Raw genomic sequence first — 21089 nt, 5'->3', positions numbered from 1 at the left:
TTTATACAATACCAGACTCTGAAGTTAGTTATATCACATCATTAGGACCATTACTTGCTAAGTCTGATGGGAAACAGTAAAAATACAGAACAGAATATTTAACTTCAGTTTAACTAACAATGAACAAATATTTACTCATTCACTATCTACCAGAGAAGCTCACCTCATTATTTGAGATAATGAGAAGGATTAAGAATAGTTTTTGTGTTCAATCCATCTTCCAAAGATCAGAAAACATTAAGATGTAAAGGATTACAAGATTAATACTTAAGACTCTGGTCCTGTGACATTTATCAATATAAAGATTGGTGACTACATAAATGCTCATTTGAATCAGATTTAAACACATCTTGGAATCTGCCCTTCCATCCAGTACAAGACTTGTGGCAATCTTCAAAAAGTTTTGCCTCTACGTTAACATCTGAATTAGCTTTACTGAGCAGCATTACACATTCGTTTCCTTCAGCTCAGAGCAGAGGGAGTACCTGTTAAAGGCACTAAGGCAGGATGTTACTTACTAGCCACTTCCAGTTGAAAACCTTGGTTACCACATCTAAATCAATTTCCCTTTAACAAGTTTAGCCTGACCTCTCCCCCCCAAAAAAACCCCACCAAAACAAGGGAGCACAAGACAGCCCTCCCACCCTTCGTGTAACATACTAAAAGCCATTTTTAATGTAAAAAGTCACTTCCCTGTACTGTACATTTTATAGTCTTAACTTCAAACAAGGGTCAAGTCCTATTAAGGCAGGGAGCTGGTATTGGTTAACATTGCAGTACTCGGACAGTGATGTACAAGACATTTATTTGCAGTATGATGACAGTGATATAAATGGAAAAACCAAAACTGACATGGTTAATTTTAAAACTGTTCTGACAGCAATTCACATAATCTCTGAGATACAGCTTCTTTACTTGTTCGTAGTGTGAGCCTATACATCTGAAAGAGAACATAAAATATTACTTACTTTTTAAACACAGTTTGGCATTAAATGAATGCACAGCCCACTAGTGAAAGCTACCAGTTACCTCTTAACTGTTTTGTTAGATTTGATAGGAAAAAGACCTTGAGGTAAAACATTTGGAGGCAGCCAGCCACTGAAGTAGTACAGCTTTTTCAAACCATAGGCTGGAGTACATCTTCAAACACTTGTTGAGAATTATCAGTGTTCTAATATTTTTAGGCTTCAACAGCAAGGTGTTGTCCAAAATATTTAAGAGGAACAAATGTTGTGGAAAAGCCTAAAGACTCTCTACTACCACTCGTCCAGAAAAACACTAAGATTTACCACCCAAACTTACTTCTAGTCTCTCTGTTAACTTTGATAAAACCTCTATCAAAATGCTTGAGGAAAAATATTCTTAACATTGTGTTTGTTTGCTTATGCTCTTTTAGCCAACAATTCTTTTATTGATTTAAAGTGGCAAAGGGAATTATACTTAACCTCCCCAAGGTGCACAAACCAGAAACATTGAGTGTTTGCAACCTTCAAGAGAAGATGAGACTCCATGGACAGCCTGGAATAATACAATGATCTCTTCCAACAGGAAAGAGAATTGCTATGAAGTGGCTTACCAAACTGGGCCAGAACCAGCTGCTACAATTTAATTTCTTGTTGGAGTCTGCAGTCACAATTAGCTATTGCAGTAGTGATTTTAAATAAATACCTTAAGGAGTTTCAGATACAGACAGATATTTAGTTCTAAGAACAACTCCTACTTAAGCTCTAGATACTTAAAACAGATACCTGTGCCTGAAGGTTGGGTTCAAGGCGCAACAAGCATCCAATCTGAGTAGTTTTTGTATGTATGATACCAGCACCAACAAAGTTAGCAGGATTGGGATCTACCTCCTCAAGTAGGGCTGATCCAAAGCCAATTATCTATGAAAGAAACCCAGAAGATTTAGATGTGGGGACAGCAGGACACCAATACCGAGTCTACCCAGCACAGGTACTTCCAACTAGCAAAACAAATCAGGGCTAATTTTTACTTAAGTGTCAAGACATTACAGAACTATCCAATACTGATTTTATTACAACAAATTTTTGAAGTGACAGAGTAACCCCGATAATGAGCTGTTCCTGAAAAAAACCAAAAGGCTCCTCTCCTAACTGAGAAGTAAGTTAGATTCAACATAAGTCTCTGTTTTTAATAATGCCACTCCTGTCTTACACTAGTCACTTCTGTTTTGCCTAAGGCTGCCAGTTCTACAAGTAGTTGCTTGTTTTCTTTTCTAACTAGTAACTCTAGTATAAGTTAAGGCATGAAGTATTTCCAATTGAGTTTTAAGCACTGAATTGGTGTTTTCTTAAATAGCTTCAAGTTTACATCTGCTTTTGAAGACTATATCTAATTCAAGCCACACTGAGAAACAGTCTGTTCAACCCAGCACTGCCAATGGTCTGTCACAAAACACGGGACTTACACTTTAACAGGATGATACAATTGCCATATAAACCAAGATGAATGAAGTTTGTTTACACCACTACCTTTACACTATGAATTAAAAATACCACACTACCACTCACCTTTGCTTTTGTGATCTCTGCATCCATCGGGTGTTTTGCCTTGAAGATATTCTGTACTTCTTGTTTCGGACTGCAAGACAAGGCAAGATGAATACATGGTATAACGTGTATTATGTACAGCATTGTTCAATAGCAACTAATTATATTGGGAGACCTTATAACTCACAGGATTAAGCGATGGGGCGGTGCACCAGTTACATTCACAATATATCCTTTTTCTTCCCTTGGCCCACCACAAGAGCCCCAAGCCCAGGTATAGACAAAGTCTTACTTGCTCAGTTGTTTCCAACGCTGAAAGAAGTCTTGAGAAGACATCTCTGTTGGCTGGAAAAATTTATTCAGCGTGATGGGTAATTTTACCGAAAGATTTTGAAATGTTCCACCATACCTGCATATGGAATAAAAGAACACTGTATATGCAGCAGTGTCAGCAGTCTCTAAGTCTAAATCAACCAAGCAATTGAGGATAAACACTAAGGTGCCGTTGTTTATGATTAAAATCCATCAACTGCAGATAATGTTATTTTTAAGATACAGTTTTAATCCACTGTTAAATAAAATTATTTGCTCTGCTTAGCACATGAAAGTGAATTGGCAGAACTTCTAGTAAGGATCTCACACTTTCAACATAGGTTGTTATCCTTCTAGATGGCACCTAAAGGTGTGAAATATATCCCTGTGAAATATACCAGTAAGAACCAGTTTAGACTAGAATAACAGAATGTAGCCTAGAAATCAGGATTTCCTAAAGGCTGACGTTGAGTGGACATAACAAGATTCTATTTTTGGCTGCATGCATTTCTAGTCCAAGTTGTTTGCAGAAGTGTTCTTGGTTTCCAGAAGGGAAAAGTTACTGCATATATTCCTGTCAAGATTTCTTAAGCAAAGAGGAAGACTGCCATTTCATACACACAGTGGAAAGAGAAGTCATGGACACATTTTATCAGTAGCTGCTTCTTGATTAGTTGTTTGGGTTTCTTTTAAACCACACTGTTCCAAGTGGATTCCCTACCTCCTCTAGTAGCTTAAAGCCTAGCGAGATTTTTCAAGGAAGTTGTCTACCCAAGGCAGCTTTATGTTTCCATATTCTAGACTTCAGAACAAATTTAACGTCTTTCATCTAATTAATTCACTAGCATTTGAATTGTGTTTTACCTGAATTGAATGTTCAGGATTGGAGCTTCCATAAAGTCTGACACACATTCAATGTTCACAACCTGTTGAACCTGTGCGCCTCCATCCACTGTGGGGTCAACAGGTTTTGTCTGAAGATTCAGGCATAAGAAGTGGTTAAGGAATTGGTAACTTCAAAAACAGAAGCAGATCCTCCAGTGAGGTACATGAGGAATTAGCATCATGTCCACTTATTCTCTATATGCCACTGAATATTAAAAGCTCAATTCTTGTAGAGCACAAAAGGTTTCTCTTTTTTTTCCCATACTGACATACCTAGAACCAATAACCCCCACAATTCTCAGTTATTTGGATACTCTTAAAGAAATATCTCCTCAAAAAAGCCTGGGCTATTTCACCTTGATGTGAGCATTACAGTGATGCTTTGAGTCAAACAAACTTGATTACATAGTCTCTCATAAATCCTAAATTTGCAATACCAAGCATTAAGAACAAATTGTAAATTAAGAGCTTATTTTGAAGTATCATAATATTTGTTTACACAATCTTTGTTTATTCTTCTACCCCTATCTCAAGTCTGACGTTATCTGCTAATGCAGGACTTAAAGGTCACCACATCTATACCCCTTCTACTTCAGTGGAGAAAGCTACAGAGTTATGTAATGTATTTATACAGCCTAATTTCTCCTTATTTCAACAGTAAAATTTGTGTTTGTAACCAGAGCTTTAAGGAGAGAATCTTCCATCTTTGTGCAAGAGTTGTTCTTTCTACAACAGCTTTAGAAAGTTATCAGCAAGTTTCTCATTTCTTCATGTTCAAGGACAACACTTGATCCAGCAGCTTTATTATAGTTTTGTGCAGCATAAAACACAAAACCTAGATAGGAACAGACACATGCTACGGCATTTAAGGATATTTGACTGTAGGTCATCTGAGCAGATTACTGTTGGAGTAAAATTCAAGAACTGTGTTGATGTCTTATTACCATAGAATATGAACATACGTCCTAGAAAGAATAAAAAAAGACATCAGAATTTTTAGGTACACCACATGTAGCCATACTTAAAGCATGAGTAGTTCAGTACCTAATACATTGTCTGTCTGTCTTTAAAACAACTTTTAAAACCAGAGCATTATTTACATGGTTTCTCTTACCAAGATATTCACAGTTCAAAATGAAATAACAGATGAAAAGAAACCATCAGACCTCTCCCACAATAGCTGTCACACAGGCAGTTAAATAATCAGTGGCAGTCTTTCAGTTGCTGGAGAACATTACTTTTATATGTAAAGAAGCTCTTAAGGTACCAAAAGTGATGCAGAAGGGGAAAAGCAAGCAATCCTAGCGCTGGCCTGTGTTCAATTCTCAGCTGCTTCCTAGATGTTTTCAGTGTCTTGTGCATTAATGTACTATGACAGTCATGGCTGAAATGTATTGTGTATCATTATTACAATAAGCTACACCATAAAATGTAAAAATTGAGGAGAATGGTCCCTTATAACCCTGGCTGTACTAGTCTTAGAGCTACGCAGCAAGAGCTGGAGCTTGCAGTACCACTTAACACACCCACTTTATCTCAGCTACCAAAACAACCAAAACATTTAAGGAAACAAGAACCCACACAGAAGCCAAGGACACAAACAGTGAAGATCCTAAGACAGGTTAGGCCTAAAATCACATTGGCCTCTTAAGTAACTGAAAACTTAAGACCTATCCACACTATCAGGCTGGCACTGGGGTTGATAATGCAGACAGCTAACCACTTAACCTGAAAGATCTTACCCAGGTTCTGTCGAAATTCAGATTTCAATCCTATTTGTAGCAACTGATTTTCAAATAAGACTCCATTATTTTTACACACAAACCTACGGAAGAGAAGGAAAACGTGTTTTAAATTGAGCCATATTAAACAATATTTAGAACCACAAAATTCAGGGCTTATACAGAGGATGAAGATTGTGGTTAACCTAGAGTGCATCAGTCTGTGAGAGAGGCCTTTGCAGAAAACTGCAGTTAGAAAAGACAAATTTACAACCAAAACCACCACTTGTAGAACACTGAAAGAACTGAAATTTTTATTTGATAGGATGTCTAAGAAACTATAAAGGAAGCCACAATAAGCTATATACACACACACACTGCCTATAAAGGACCAGGCAATAGACTAGGATTTTTCTTATTCATATCCTTGACAACTTCTGAAACTCATTAGGTTGGTGCAGAATTGAAAAGTTAGAAGCTTTGACTGTTTAAACCTGAAAGAAAAAAGAATCCCTTATGTGATACAGAACTAATAAAACAAGTCAACTGTGAGTTGTATTTTTTTTTTCCATTTTGAGAGATGAAGCCCATTCTGCAGTGATTTCAGTCCTTTCTGTCACCCTTCACTTAAAAGTAGAAGAGGTGGTCAGCAAACATCAGCCTTTTGCATGCAAGGCACTTCAAACATACTCCCAAATACCAGTACTTTTGACAATTTACTCTTATGTTTTTCCTTTATTTGTGAATAGTTGCAAAACTTAATATACAACTGGTATTGCCTCATTTTAGAGCAGTATGTGATAGCACTGACTCGTAAAGGCAACTCTAACCTTTGTAATCATGAGCTTGTCATAAAATCCACAGCATCTACAGAGGTGTTCTAGTCACAAGTCTGACAGTACATGTTTCTCTAGTTTTGCTGGTATTAAGTTAATGAACAATATAGTTTTGCTTTATAACTATATTCTGGAAGTTGCCCAGCCTTGCAAGGTTTTAGTATTGCTTACTTGTGAAAAAGCTCATCAGCATCATGCACAGTATCAGCTGGTTCCTCAGAAACTACCTCAGATGAAGCCAGGTCAGGGCTAGTTCAGGCAGCACAAAGGAAGAAAGGCAGTAGCGACAGAGATAGGAGTTAGTAAAGACAGCTTAGTGCTTAGTTATTTCTTTTACCTCCTTCCTCAAAAAAGGCACTGCTGAGTTTAATGCATGAAAAATTTATTAGCTGCCCTAGCTCGGTAAACCTAGAGAGGTTTTAGGTATTAGGCAATGTTTTCCCCCACTTCTCTCCCCCACCCCACCCCTCCCTGATTGTTAGGAACCAGCAATTCTTCCCAAAGACAGGAGACAGCCAAAGGTGTTCAGTAGCTTAAATTTATACCTCTTCAAGAATCAAGTCCTTTTACGTGTTTAATTGTGAGAGCAAAAAAATTTTAGTTCAAAACCGTAAATGCAGATGTCTATTAACTACTACAAATGTGCACTTTGAAGTGGAGGCCTCATCAACCTTGGTGGCATTTCTAACTACAGCTGCACAATCAGTTGTTAAAAACACACAAGTATTAAGTGCAGGTAAGACTATATGGGCACACAGAGAATGACTTACCCAAGTAACAGATTAGAAACAAAAGTGACAACAGCACTAAAGAGCAGGAAACTGTAAAAGGCAACTTCTCAGTATCATTAGAGAAGCATTTCATCATCTACAGACAGACCAAGGAGTTGGGCAATGCTATACTTTCTTCTGCAGAAAGAGAAAACTCTTTTTAGGTAACTTTTGCTTCTGAAGCTACTGGTATTGGGGTTTCCCCCCCACCTTAAAAAAGCTCTAACAAGTTTGTGTAGCTTTGTAAAGTCTTGGTATTGTGTAGCATGATTAAACACTTATGGCCTTCCAAGAGAAACATGGGATCAAGTCTTAATCACTGCAAACCTGCAACAATGCAATAAATATAAAATTTTGATGACAGTCTCAATGATCCAGACAGATTAGTCTCACTTTTTATGTCTTTTACATTAAGATGCACTGCAAATTTGTCATGACATTGTTCAAAATTTGGACCTTGACAACAGTAACATGTTCTTTGGCCAGTAAGACAACAGATTTTAGAAGACATTCTGTGATCTTATACTACTTGTTTCCAAAATTTTAGCCAAATAACATTTGATTGTAGCCACAGTATCTTTTAATATTAAAGTGATTAATAACACATTGCACCTACACTATACTTGGTAATGTAATTAGGAAGATACTTATATCAAATCCCCTTAAAAAAAAGCAGTTCTTTTTTTCCTCTTTTCACACCTGTTTGTTAGGCAGTAGCAGAACAATTTATATATATATCTTGAAATTCTGAGAACCAGTATCTCTGGATATAATCCATCTCACTGTTCCAGTATCAGCTTGCCATAAGTAGAGACACATGAGAATACTTTAGGGAAGTAAGTTAACAACAAACGTATTCATATCAGGCCAGATAACCCCCAAATTCAGGATGTACTGAGATGCACAAGCAGCTTAGTTTAACAAAGAAAGAAAACCAGCATGAAAACTGGGCAATACTGTGTGGCTAACATCCTCAGGTTGATTACTACCAACTCAGTTTTTCCATGAGCAGAAGTATTCAACAAAAACAGCACATCCAGCACAGAGTTCAACACCTCTGTCACTGCACAACTACCACCCAGGAATGCATTCAATAAGCTGGAACAAAACCAGAAGTTGTTGTAGGTATTTTTTTTTAATCTAATCCTGTTTTAGCAGAAAAATAATTCTTCAGATTCCTTATAGGGTGACTAATTACCTCGCAAAGTTGTCATCAGAACCAGGAGCAAGAGGTGCAACCGCAGAAGCTGAATCTGAAAATACATCCACCAGCAGGCTACCACTAGAGGAAGGTGGGGGAGCTGAATTGGTGAGAGGGGCAGCACCCAGACCCAGCAGATCCGCAGATGGAGAAGGAGTAGACTAGGGAAAACAAGACACTTTGGTGTTACACTACAGCAAAACTAAAACAAATTTGCCTCTCTTGCATAGACAGCTAAGCTATGGCAAAGTGCATCTCCCCAGCCCAAATCAAGCTTTGAATTGATGTAGAAGGCTTCATGAATGCAGTTATCACCTTGCATTTCAACTTCAGGTTATTTGCACATGTGGGGGCTGGTTCCCTCCCCCTGCCCCCCCCCCCTTTTTTTTTTCCTCTTTTGAAGAGAGTTATGCCCATCTAACCATTAAATAAAAACCCAAAATTTGTCTGTCTAGAATCTGATTCTGCAGAAGACAGACACCAAAGTTCTTCCCCCTCATTCCTCCCCTCAGCTTCAAGGGAAATTAAGTACTATCGGGAATAAAATAAAATGTGTTGCTTTTCTTTTATGAAGAATCCAGCAAGACAGGCAGTAGCTTTTACACAAACTTAAATTAAGACACCACAGCATCTTTAAAATTGACTATCAGTTTAGTCCCGAGTTTTTGAAGCTTGGCAAACCTTAGAAACAACATAAAAGCTAACCAGCAAAAAAGCACAGCCTGTAGCTAGTTCAAGCTGCAAACACTAAAGGTAAAGGCAAGACCTTTAGATTCACACCCCCACACACACCCCACACCCCCACCAGATCAAGTAGCCCGGACACAGAATCATGCAACAGAGGCTGCATATATATATATATATATCTCTCTATATATATCTATATCTATCTATCTATCTATATATATATATAAATAAAATATCCAAGTCACATGCAAGAACATAGACTGTTAAACAAAATGTTCATGTATTAGACATTAGCAGCCTACAATATGCCAGATACGCTGAAGATAAATCATGAGATGCATTTGGATTGAGTCTGAAATTTTGTTTTTGCAAGCTAACTCAAAGTTATCATATACTCCAAAGACTGAGTTTGATGCAGTATAACTAAAAATTCCCTGGCAAAAAATTTTCAGAAACCAATCAGTAAAAGCTACTGAAAAAAGTTGAACTCCAACTTGGCATGTATCCTTTGCATCTAAGCCAAGATAGCACCAAAGCCACTGATGAAGGTAATGTAGCAGAGTTTCTTACATGGCTGCAACCCATGAAGTGAAAGCTCAAAGCACAATGCAATTTCAACTGCCAGTCACCTCAATCAATTTGGCATGCAAAGGAAATTTGGCAGCTTTCCTGCTGGCAAGGTATTTGTCCATTCAAAAAAGCTGCATTTGGAACATCTACTTTTACATATAGCGTAATCCTTTAACTCTTAGTCATTGCAGTAACAAACTGGGCAGGTAGTGTGCTACAGTATTTCCTTCTCTTAGGTAATCTACTACATCTCAGATGTAATTACAAGTTATACTAGTCATTAAAACCAGAAAAAAGTATTACATTATGGGAACAATTCATCCTACAATCTTTAATTGACAATAAAATGAGGCATTTTAGCTCAGAAGAAACAAGACTCTGTCCTTCTCTACCATACCGTACTGTCAAACAGTAACAGCATTACATTGATTTAAGGACATCCATGTTAAGTCAAGCACTGCCCACTTCTACTAAAAACAGTAACAATCAGAAACAGATGCAAAATATCTACCATGTTAGACAAAGAAAAAGAACAGCTGATATTTTGAAATTCAAGTTACTCCTCTTAAACATGTTAATTTTATAATCTCACCTTCACTGGCAACAAAATTCCCATTTCTAGGTTTACATTTTTACTTTGAGAAATATTGCCGTAAAAGGGGTTGGGTTTTTTTTTGGTTGCAGAGAGTTTGTCCCCATTTACTTAAGATTTCCAAAGAAAAATTGCATCCACGCATGCGACTGGGGGAAAAGCAGATGCATGTACCGCTGCTGTCTCATAGCAAGCACCCATAGTCTTAAATTTGAGATGAGAAATTTTAAACCCCTAAAAAGCCACTTTAAAGAAACCATTCTTTTCTCACTTACAAGCCATCTAAATTAGTGAAACAGCTTTTAAACTCACAACAGCACTAGCATTAACAGAGGCAGGTTCAGCGCTTCCATTCATATCAGAGCTCCTCTCCTTCTTGATCTCTTCCAGGTCAGTAACTGTGCCTGGGCCTTTCTTCTTCTTGAGTTTAGCCAAAATAGAAGATTCCCTCTCTGGAAAGGGAGGCATTTCTTCCAGCACTGTAGCCTTATCACAGAAAAAAAAAAAGCGCGTTAAATTTACAGAAAAAAGCCAATCCAGCTTCTGAGTCTTTGAAGAGATACACCCTTATAGATTGCATGAGGCAAAAGCAGAAGTAATTATCCACAATGAAAACAACTATGCAGTTTATACATTGATGGTGTAGACCTGCTTTTAGAAAAAAAAAATTATTTGAAACTTTCTGAAGTTCTCCCAAAGCAGTTGTTTTAAGAGAACAGGAGCTTATCACCTCCCTGGTACAGTACTCAAAAAAATTTTTTTTTTTTAAATTAAGGACCATTAGGTCTGCTATGACCCAAGTCGAGCAACCTAGACTGAAACCACAGATACTCAAGGATCTAGTCAGACCAAAGCTTTTATTAGCTGTCAACACCAAGTGTACCATGCTCTGGACAGACCTGACAGTATTAGGTTAAAACACCATGAACTTCTACAGACAAAAAAAAAAATTCAGCAAACTTACACAAGTTTCCTGCCCACCGTCAAGTAAGTCCTCAGAACAAAGCACTAGCCTTTTGGTGAATGAATACTATAGCACCCCGTACTACGCCAGCTTTCGCTAGCTTCCCAGCTCCAGATTAGCATGTTTTAATGGTTATTTGTCCCACTAAAGCAATAACAACTTTGATTTTAGCTCTAAATTAAAGATGGCTGCAGCTGAATTAGGTAGACTAAAAGAATCAGCACCCACATTGTGGATCCTTAAATCCTGCATTAAGATTTCTAAGCAATCACGTAAGGTTTATTGGAGTTTACCTGTTCAGACAGACACAGCTAAAGACTTCTGTATAATAAAAAAAAAAAATCTTTATACCTACCAATATATCAGTACTGGCAATAGTACTGAGCCTCAAATACTCAACAGCTCTCTGCTGCAGCTCAACATCAGCATTCTTTAGCTGACTGTCACTGCGCAATACATCTTGAATTGTAGTTTTGATTTCTGGAAACAGGTTCACAAACTTGATGTAGGTAGACAGAAGCAGAGCTCGGGTAGGAACACTACACAGATGAAACTTGGAATGTAGCAAGTTGAACTGGATGAGGGGACTTAAAAGATGGGAAGAAAAATAATCTGTTCAGTTTTTGTAGACATGATAATTCCTAATGCATTACTAGCAAGAGCTGAATCATTTGTTAACTGGTCTTTAGGAATATTAAATAGACACTGGATTCTTTACTGAAAGTGTTACTACTTCAGTTCAGTATTTTAGAAGGTGTTTTACCTTGATCTTGGATCACCTGCTATCAGATTTCCAAATTCTCCCAAGATGTAGCCACCTACTTTTACAAGATTCTCATGGCACGCTGGAGCTTGAAGGGCCTGTAAGAACACAATAGTAATCGATCTGTAGTGTATCAAAAAAGATCTTTTCTGTCACTTTCATGTCCAGTTTCCTAGTCTACTCCCCTGTAAGAGCAGACCATAATTCTAAGCACTATAGAGCACTTATGAGAAAAGCATGATAGGTTCTATGACTTTACAGAAGAACCTCTAACATAGGTACTACTTGCTTCAGAGCACTCTGAGGCCCATCTAGCAGCAGTGTGGACTTTTGGAGGACAGATACAGCTGCTTAGGTTTCCCGTTACATCTTTAGAGATGTCAGAATGGTAATATACTTAATCTAAATCTTACAAAAATATGTTGAAGCTGTCCAAGATAAAAACACTGTCCTTATGGAGTATGAAGAAACACATAGCAGGGATAAGTTCTGAAAGTCAGCTTAAACATTCAGGAAAGGAAATGAAAAAAGTGGAAAGCCCATGTGAAGAATCTAAACAAAGTCACAGTAACAAGGCCAGGCATTTGAAAGTTTTCTCCTTTAATAGTTCAAATTCCAGTTTTATCAGATCCTGAACAGAAGGAATGGGTACATGATTCTAGAACGATTATCAAGTTATCATTTTGAGGGGGTTGGATTCCTGCATGCAGAAAACTCAAAGAAAAAAAAAAAGCTGCCCTGTAAAAGGCTTTTCTTTTTACTAAAGTTCAGTAATTCTCCAGGTTATGTAACTTCCTTAACTAAGCCATCCATTCAATGCCATCCACCAAAATAACATAAAACCCAGCATAACCTACCCTGCCCTCCCTCACCAAAGCCAGAACAGTACCAGGTATATTCTACATTCCTTAAGCCAGAGAAGCTTCTCATCACCTTAATGCAGTCTCTGGCTCCGAGGTATTTGTGATACTAGTTCTAGCGAAAGTTTCAGCAGCTTTTTGTTGAAATATTCCGGATTCTATTTGTACTTCTCCCTAACATGTAGAAGCACATGCACCTGCTAGATCACATGGTGTTTACTTAATTCCTACCTCATTTTGAAAGTGAATTGAAAACAGTTATTCTCACCTCAAAAACAGTCTTTGCTGCATACCCTTGAACATCATCCCTGTTGATGACAATCTGAATAACTCGATACCACACTTCTTCACTGACATAGTCACCAGCAATGCGAATCAGATTCAAGATTGTATCCACATACCAGGTATAATCCACTGCATACTTCTCAGCTAGAATTGCTACTTTCAGAACCTGAAAACACGTAAGAGAATAAAGAAGTTTGACTAGCTTATAGTAAAAGCTGTGTATATGAAAGTGAATTAATACACCTAGTGATACCCCATGGTAGCACAAAAGCCTCAGTTTCAGATGTGTCAGCTTGCTCACTTGCTCCACAGCTAAGATGAAAGATGAACACAAATTCTGTGCCAGAACACACCAGTTGCCAGCTATGTAATACTTTCCCCACAAAACATTCTAATACGTTGTGCATCTGCGGCTTTTCAACTGTGTACCTAAGTGATCAAGAACAATTTGTTGAACATTTTTTGTTTGCTATAAAAACACCATTTAAACCACCACTGAGACAGGACCAAGTAGGAAACTGGAGATCTCAAAAAGAAAAACCCACACCAACAACCACCTCAAGCTAGCAGAGACAGACCGAAATATAGCTGACTTTTTCAGGTCATACTAAGATTCCTATATCGTGAAGCAAACAATCAGCATAGGAAGAGACCTCCACAAAATTTGTTATCAATCGCATTTATTATTTTAAGAGTAGTAAATTTATTCTTGCATCTATTCTTTAAAGGGTAGTAAATTACCAGAATGAAATCCACATTATCTCCCAAGTCAGGGTAGACTGCTAACAGCAAGAGGACAGTACAAGACATAAATCAACTAACCCTGGATTCTATGTTAACTTCTCCGATCAAGAAACGTCAGCACCCAAACTAATTACCATAAGTACAGGTTTTGGCTACCATTCTAGGAAGGTCGTTAAGTGAGTATTTCAACTTTTGCATTTTCTTCCTGCTGGGAGGAAGGAGATGAATATCATGCCTCTCTTTTAGCTGATTATATTTTGGGAACCCTTGGACACAGAGAATGTTCTCACAGCACACACAGTACGAAGTTCTACCTACAAGTAAGTATTTATCACACTAATTTTTGAAGCTATTAAACAGTTGACTAGAGTAGGACATAACCCTCCGATTTAGAGACTGTATTTGCTCAAGCACTGATAAAATTCACTTCACTTTCTATATGCAATCTCCCGAGACCAAGATTAGTTGTTATAATTCCTAGTTTCCGAGGTTTTATTTCCCCTCTCCCCCATTAGTTTAACCTAAATGAAGAACATTCTTCGCTGTTAGACTACAAACTTAGGGGGTTTGGGGTCTTTTGTTTGGGTTTTGTGTTGTTTGGTTGGTTTTTTTTTTTTTAAACCACCATGAAAAAGAGTCTATCATAGACTATCCAGCATCCCAATCAATAAATGACATACATGGTGCAAAAGCCCGCTATGAAAAAAAATAAAAATCAAGGAAACAAGTATCTCACGATTTCTTCTCTAATGGAATAATCAGCAGTCTCCAAGTAATTCAGCATTTCAGCCACAATCTGCTGGGCATTGCTTCGGTCACACATGGCATACAGGAGATCTACAGCTCTTTGTCGTACACTTACATCTCTCTCAGTCTGCAAAAGGACACATAGCAAAAGGTCAAGATGATTTCATCTGTATTTGGAAAGCACATGCAACTTACTGAAGCAATGAAACTTACTATAATTCACAGTCAAATTTAAAACAAATTTATTTCATCTTTCAGATGCAGAATGAACTTAGATATACCCTTCACATAAGCTATAAGCTTCTCATGTTATTCTCACTTTCAGTCACCTAGAAAGAGATGACTGGAGACTCAGCTTCTTGTTTTAGATATTACAAAAATTCAAATCACGAGGTTTTGTTTCTGTAGTATACATATTCAAATCTGTGCAAGTGCTGAAAGGATGAAGGAGTTTGTACAGAATACTCCACTATAACCCTAACTAGAGCAATTGAGTTTATGGTCTACTGCGTACTGGGTAACTGGCACCACTAGCCACAAACACACTAACAACTGGCTGAAATTGTCCAGTTGTCACCAGGCCAATGGACAATTAGCTATCTGCAGGTTTAGTGTTGGGCTTGCCTTGTATCAATAGAAACCCAGCTAGAACAGATACATACTTCATAGTTAGACAAATATATTAATATGCTACAGCGTGAGCTTGGAAGAAAATAATATGTGTAAACACTGAAGTGTGCAAGTAAATTTACATGCAAATCAGTCTTCCTCTTTTGACTTTTTTCACCCAAATATGGCCTGGGAATGTGTCTTCCTGGTTTCTTGGCTTTCTGATTCTGTAGTGGAAGTTGATCTGCTCTACTCGTCCCCATAAGCTACTACAGTGAAGTGGAAGTTGATCTGCTCTACTCGTCCCCATAAGCTACTACAGTGAAGAAATAGTGTCTGATACCAGCAAGACAGTAATAAAACAAAGTTTTCCCAGCATTTTCCATTTTGGAAGAATTCTTCATCTTCAGTCTACAGCTTGAGAAGATACCAAAGTGTTACAGGTGCCACAGCTACAAGTATCAGATTTACTAGTAAGCTACAGAAATAAAGTGAAGCTGACCTCTATCGTTGCCAGCAGGATTAAGGAAAAAAGTTTTGCAGGATTAAGGAAAAAAAAATTAAAGCAGACTTCTGAGAATAACTCATTTGGTCCCCAAGTATTATTAGCTTAATTGGGGATAGGGGGCTTGGAGCAGTGGGGGAAAGGGCATGGAGGCAGGGGAGAAGACAACACTCAAAACAGACTGCACACTTAAATATTTACCTTCAATGCATTGATAACTGTTTCTATGTGTGTTTTCACAGCCTCATGTGAGAATTCAGAGCTGGCAAGCGTGCACATGCTTTCCAGTGCTAGGTAACGCAAATTAGTTTCTCGGTGCTGCAAGAACTGACCTAGCTGGTTGCAGGCACGGACTAGTAGATTTGGCTCACTGCACAGAACAGGAGAGAAAGTGAAAGGGTTAAAAGCAACAGGTTTGAGAACACCCAATACAGAACACTATTTCTGCAGTGGAAATTTCTTAAAATGCCTTGAAGTGTCTGCTAGAATGCCCCATTGGTAAAATGAAAATTCAGATACTGTGAGCAAATAATTTCTGTTGGATGAGAGTGGTGGGTCAATACAAAACACCAAAAAAAAGCAGCAGCAAGAAACAAAGATATAAAAAAATTTGCCCACAGCAACACAATTCGTTAATGCTGTTCAATTCCATTGCTGTGTTTGTGTTCCAATCTAGCAAGCAACTTCATATTCTGTTCTCTCCCTCTTCCCCCCTAGGTAAAATTCCATTTAGTGTTCAAGACAAAGCCACAGATTTTCACTTTAAAAAATCCTCTCATAATAGAGGTGTTCTCGCAGCTCACCTGTCATGATGTATAATTAAGCTTATTGCCTCAAACAGCACCGCATTCTTTGCATTTGAGTGTTGTACTTTTTTTGACTTCGGTGGCTCCTGTGCTTTGTTAAGAATAGTTTCCAGGCATTCTGTTAGACGCCCACGTACCGCAGGGTCTTCTGGAGAAGAACAAGCCGTTGGACAACTTCATTTTGTTCAACACCCTAATCCCTACATTAGGCCTTCCACCTTGCTAAATGTGAATAAACTGAAATATTCTGATACATTGAAAACAGTTCACCCTCCCCCAATATAGAGCTGGCAAAAGAATTCTAGGCCACAGCTCTATTTCAGTAAGAGCAAAAGCCAAACATGATCTCCATTACAATATATATCAAGGCTTTAATACAGTTGATAACATTAAAGAATGTTTAAAGTGGCAGTTGCAACTGGTTTGTAAGATGCACACTGGTTTGACACTTTGTTAAAATTATACATAACATAATTCAAAAGGCCACGTAGCTTAGAGCAATCTGAAACACTCCAGAGTACAGACTTCAGTATCCTTGTATCCTATCAAGACAATGAGCTTGCACACCAAGTTATGGTAACACTACAGTGCAGTAGCTCTTTGGAGATCATGTACTGCATAAAAGACATGAACACTGCTGTGATTTGTGCATTACCTGGAGGTGGATAGCACTGTAACAGCCTCAGAAGTTTCACAGATAACCAAGGAGCAGGAACAAAGTAGTATGTATAGTCCTGAAGATCTGTTGATGCAGAAGTTACAATCTGTAAAATAAGCAGACAGCATGTCACCTACTGAAGTTAAAGTGATGTGCAATCATGAGAAGGACCCTACGCACACTGCAGTCACCTTTGTCAGCAGCTTACAAAACTATGTCACTAGCAATGTTTAATTCAGTAGATTAATTAGGTGCAAGTTGTCATACTATGAGTATACCACCAGGTTCCCTAGTAACAGAAATTCCGTTTTACAGATGCAGTAGTCTAAAAGTCTCTTCCCAAAAGCATACTTGCTTTTCTTAAGAATGAAGGTGACCACCTCATAACACCAAAACGTTTAACTAGAAGCTTGACTTTCTTTGGTTCAGCAATTTATAGATTCAGACAACAGAAACCCTAAATATAGTGTTATAGTTGACTGCTGAGAGGATAACTTGGAATTCAAGCACAGGATGCTATGACAGACTGAACTAAAGCAGAAGGGCCAGACACCTTCAGTAATATTCGTACTCCAGAGCAAAGAACAGATAGTTTTCACAGAAGAGGTTTATATGCATAGTAAAATGTGATAAGGGTTAGATTAGGTTTCAAAGGAAGTATTCCTCATCATAGATTTCTTCTTCCCCTTTGATTTTTGATTTTAGGATAAGCGTTGAGTTAGGCACTAGCTTTGCTCAAAGAAATTCTACCTAATTCTTGCTGCTCCATTACAGAAGAGCTATGCGTTTCCCTCAAAACTCCCTTGCTTTTAAGTATTAAACCAAATCTTCATATTTGAAAAGAAGTTAAAATTTCTCTGAACTACAAGTAACTTTGGGTATAACACTGCATAAATCTGGGTCTAAAATACATTTGTGAAGGAGTATCCTCCCATGCATTGCATATCTTCCAAAAGACAAAAATCAAACAAAGCAATAACATAAGGTTTCCAGCATGAAGATGCTAACTTACAGAAACGTGTCTCCACTACTCCCTGCACCCCTGCCCCTGCTTAACCTGCTAGACCCATTTACAGAACGTTAAATGCTTATGATTATTAACCTAGCAACAGCTCAAGAGGGAACAGGAAGACAACTCATCTGGTAAGAAACTTAGACAAAGTTAAAAGTATGGGCTGTATTTTTGAGGGTTTTGTGCAGAAGTCTGAAAAAAAAAAATCAGTCTCTGATCCAACTACTCTGGTGTTTATAGTAACGTAAAATGAGGATTTAAAAACTCAACTGCATCATGAAGATCCTTTCAAATACAAGTAGTTGGGAAACAGAAAGACACCTTTTTGTTACATACACTTGGAGCATAGCAAGGATTACACCAAGAAAGTTTGGGCAAGCTAATACAGTTTTCTGCCCTGGTAAGCAACAAGTATTTAAAGAGATCAGCTGAACGAGCTATATGAAGTGAAACTAAATCATTTTCACTTTTAATGGTACACTAAACTAATCCAACCTGGAAAGTTGAATAAATAAGCAACAGTAAGCTAACCTGACCTAGAAAGCTGAGTAAATTAAGCAACAGTGAAGTATTATCAGGGTTATCATTGGACTCACTCTGCTTAATCTAGACACTGCCAAGGAGACTGAAGTTTTAAACTCTTCTGGGTTCTTCTGTGCTAAAGTGGTGATCAGACTTGTAGCTGCAGTAACCACACCCTAGGAAAAACCAAAGCAATACATTAATTTTGTAACAGTTTAAGATGCTGCCTATTGACATCTTTCACTTCAAGTACTTTTTAATACACAACAAAACTAAGCTTATTCCCATGACAAAGCCCCACATTAAAGAGCCCTTTATTTGGCTAGTAGCTAGACTAATTACACAACTTCAAAATCCAACAGGATTTTCAACAACATGATACTGCCATGCTTGCACAGTATTTCATGCTATTTTCGTATTAGGTTTGTCTCGTGCTTGGATAGTATATCTAAAATAAAGCGGTAAATTAAAATAAAGCCTGGATGCAAATCGTCTCATTACACAAGAAAAGCATGAGTAGAAGAAATAGGATGCAGCAGATAAACAGGAAAGAATTCTGACAACCCAACATGAAGAGAAGGCTTTGTATTAACACAAACATTTTACATTACTGCAGACTAAAGCACTCTTATTACTGCTGAAGAACAGGTCTTAATAGCCTTACTTTCATAAAGTAACTATACAGTAGGAAAAAACAGAGTCTCTTATCTAGAACAATAGGTTTTTCTGAACCAGCAAGATAAGAATGACAATATGGACAGCACAGGACCAGGAAGTCCAAGCACTGACAGATCAGGCCTCACATTTTTATTGCAGGTCTACTCTTAGAAAGGCCTAGGAAAACTAGTATCACACCTATGCAATAGGACTTATGATCACAAGCCACAAGATAAATTTACTTACAGCCAGAGAAAAAGAATTTGTGCATGCCATTCTTATATCTCCAAGAAAAAGGTAAACAAAACTTTATTAAAAATTAATATATACAGGAACTAAAAAAGGATAGTAAGTCCTTAAAGAATTCTTTCCCCGACTCCAAAGAATACAGTAACCCACTTGCTTGTAAGACTCAAGAAGAAATAAATTAGTGTATTTAACAGCAAAAATTATATCATCCTCTATACAGAGTAGGCCCAAGAAGCATAATGAAGCTGATCTACCAAGTGCTGATCATTGAGGAGATGCACCACTCTAGATGTCCAGTCTCCCATGGGGACAAGGTCAGGAGAAGTCCTATATAAACGCAGCAAGCACAAGGCAGCACTCTGCTTCACACTATCCATAGTATCTCTGCAAGACATAAATATGGATTTAAAATACAGTGCTTAAGTCACAGCTATACTTGCAGGACAGCATTATGCTAATCTTTGCACTGATTCAGCATCCCTAGCCATGTAGCATCTTTTCAACAGAAGTTGAAAGAGTAGTCACTGAATTCTTCCTACGTGACAGTATTCATTCTTCTTAATTTTGTCCAGTAACTTTAACTAGTCAAGTTTTCAACCATTACATATGTCTAGTAGCCTCTATAATAATTCTTTGCATCTTGGGGTAACATTTCATATCTTTTTATCATAACTGAAAGTTCATTATCATCATGGTAACAAGCTTCTTCCAAACTGACACAAGTCAAACAGTTAAGGTACACTATATTATGCATGTGACAAAAGCGGGATCTTCTGATAGGTCCTGCGTATCAGATACAAATCATTAACTGCCCAACAGCTTCAGTACCTACAGCTAGCATGCAACCCACAAATCTATTCCCCTTGCCATCCATGTTGCTGGCACAGAAATGGACTATTTTAAGAGCAGCAGTAGTTCAGTGAACTCCCTTTCACAAAGTAGTCAGTTAAGCATTTTGTATGTTGCACAAACAACAGCTAAAAAAGCCATACAGAGCATTAACACTGAAAGTTTTAAGTGGCAGTTTATACTATGCAATCTTGGTTAAACATTCATAAACCTCCACAGCCCCAGTAGAAGTTCAGTCTACCTTTTCTCTATGAATTTACCAGTCTTCCATGAAACCAAATTGTATCTCTGTAAAAAAAAAAAAACACAAAAACACCACCACAAACAACAAACCAACCTGTTCCTCCCCTCCCTGTCCACTCCCTCCGTCCAATTTATATTCAATCCAAGGGAGCTACACTAAAGTTGCAAATGTAACTGACAGTGCTCATTCTGCACAGGTCACATATTAAAATGTGTATGTGTACATGTCATATCTATTTTCTTAGAAACGCAGATGGAATGAGGCCCTGGAGACTGATCTCAGAACATAGAACAGCTCAAAGTTCAAACAAGTCTGAACTGGAGGTGCTGTGTTCTGTCTACGATTGATGACCTTAACCTTAAAAAGTTCCAAAAATTTCACTTATCTTATTAAAACCCATGAATCATCATTCCAGTAATGTCTCCATTATGCTACCATGGAGAATAGCACCTGACAAGGGCAGTGCAGGACAGGACAGCAACAAGCCTGACAGGGCCCCAGAACATGCCAGCTCTAAATATGCACCCTTCC

General features: G+C 37.9%; 1 protein-coding gene across 3 annotated transcripts in view; it reads right to left on the bottom strand.

Annotated features, from left to right (window-relative positions):
• Window positions 1-815: 815 nt before the first annotated feature.
• Window positions 816-21089, bottom strand: part of AP2A2 (adaptor related protein complex 2 subunit alpha 2) — a gene marked incomplete at its 5' end in the record, with an annotated part of 46683 nt that continues 26409 nt past the window's right edge. Inside the window, 19 exons of one of the 3 annotated variants that reach the window (XM_082000849.1) lie at window positions 816-940; window positions 1749-1883; window positions 2532-2601; window positions 2803-2919; window positions 3687-3836; window positions 4588-4672; window positions 5450-5532; window positions 6436-6513; window positions 8233-8396; window positions 10397-10570; window positions 11404-11635; window positions 11812-11909; window positions 12940-13122; window positions 14437-14574; window positions 15763-15931; window positions 16365-16515; window positions 17023-17131; window positions 18634-18735; window positions 19720-19849. In XM_082000849.1, the coding sequence (XP_081856975.1) occupies window positions 863-940; window positions 1749-1883; window positions 2532-2601; window positions 2803-2919; window positions 3687-3836; window positions 4588-4672; window positions 5450-5532; window positions 6436-6513; window positions 8233-8396; window positions 10397-10570; window positions 11404-11635; window positions 11812-11909; window positions 12940-13122; window positions 14437-14574; window positions 15763-15931; window positions 16365-16515; window positions 17023-17131; window positions 18634-18735; window positions 19720-19849 (2446 nt within the window). In that variant the 3' untranslated portion in view covers window positions 816-862. The remainder of the gene's footprint in view (window positions 941-1748; window positions 1884-2531; window positions 2602-2802; window positions 2920-3686; window positions 3837-4587; window positions 4673-5449; window positions 5533-6435; window positions 6514-8232; window positions 8397-10396; window positions 10571-11403; window positions 11636-11811; window positions 11910-12939; window positions 13123-14436; window positions 14575-15762; window positions 15932-16364; window positions 16516-17022; window positions 17132-18633; window positions 18736-19719; window positions 19850-21089) is intronic. The other 2 variants (XM_082000850.1, XM_082000851.1) reach the window with 2 other exon arrangements.

Source organism: Phaethon aethereus (assembly GCF_964289735.1).
Source record: "Phaethon aethereus genome assembly, chromosome: 5".
In the NCBI taxonomy this organism is placed as follows: Eukaryota; Metazoa; Chordata; class Aves; order Phaethontiformes; family Phaethontidae; genus Phaethon; species Phaethon aethereus.
Note: the sequence above shows the minus strand (reverse complement) of the source record. Positions and strands in the feature narration are given on the sequence as shown.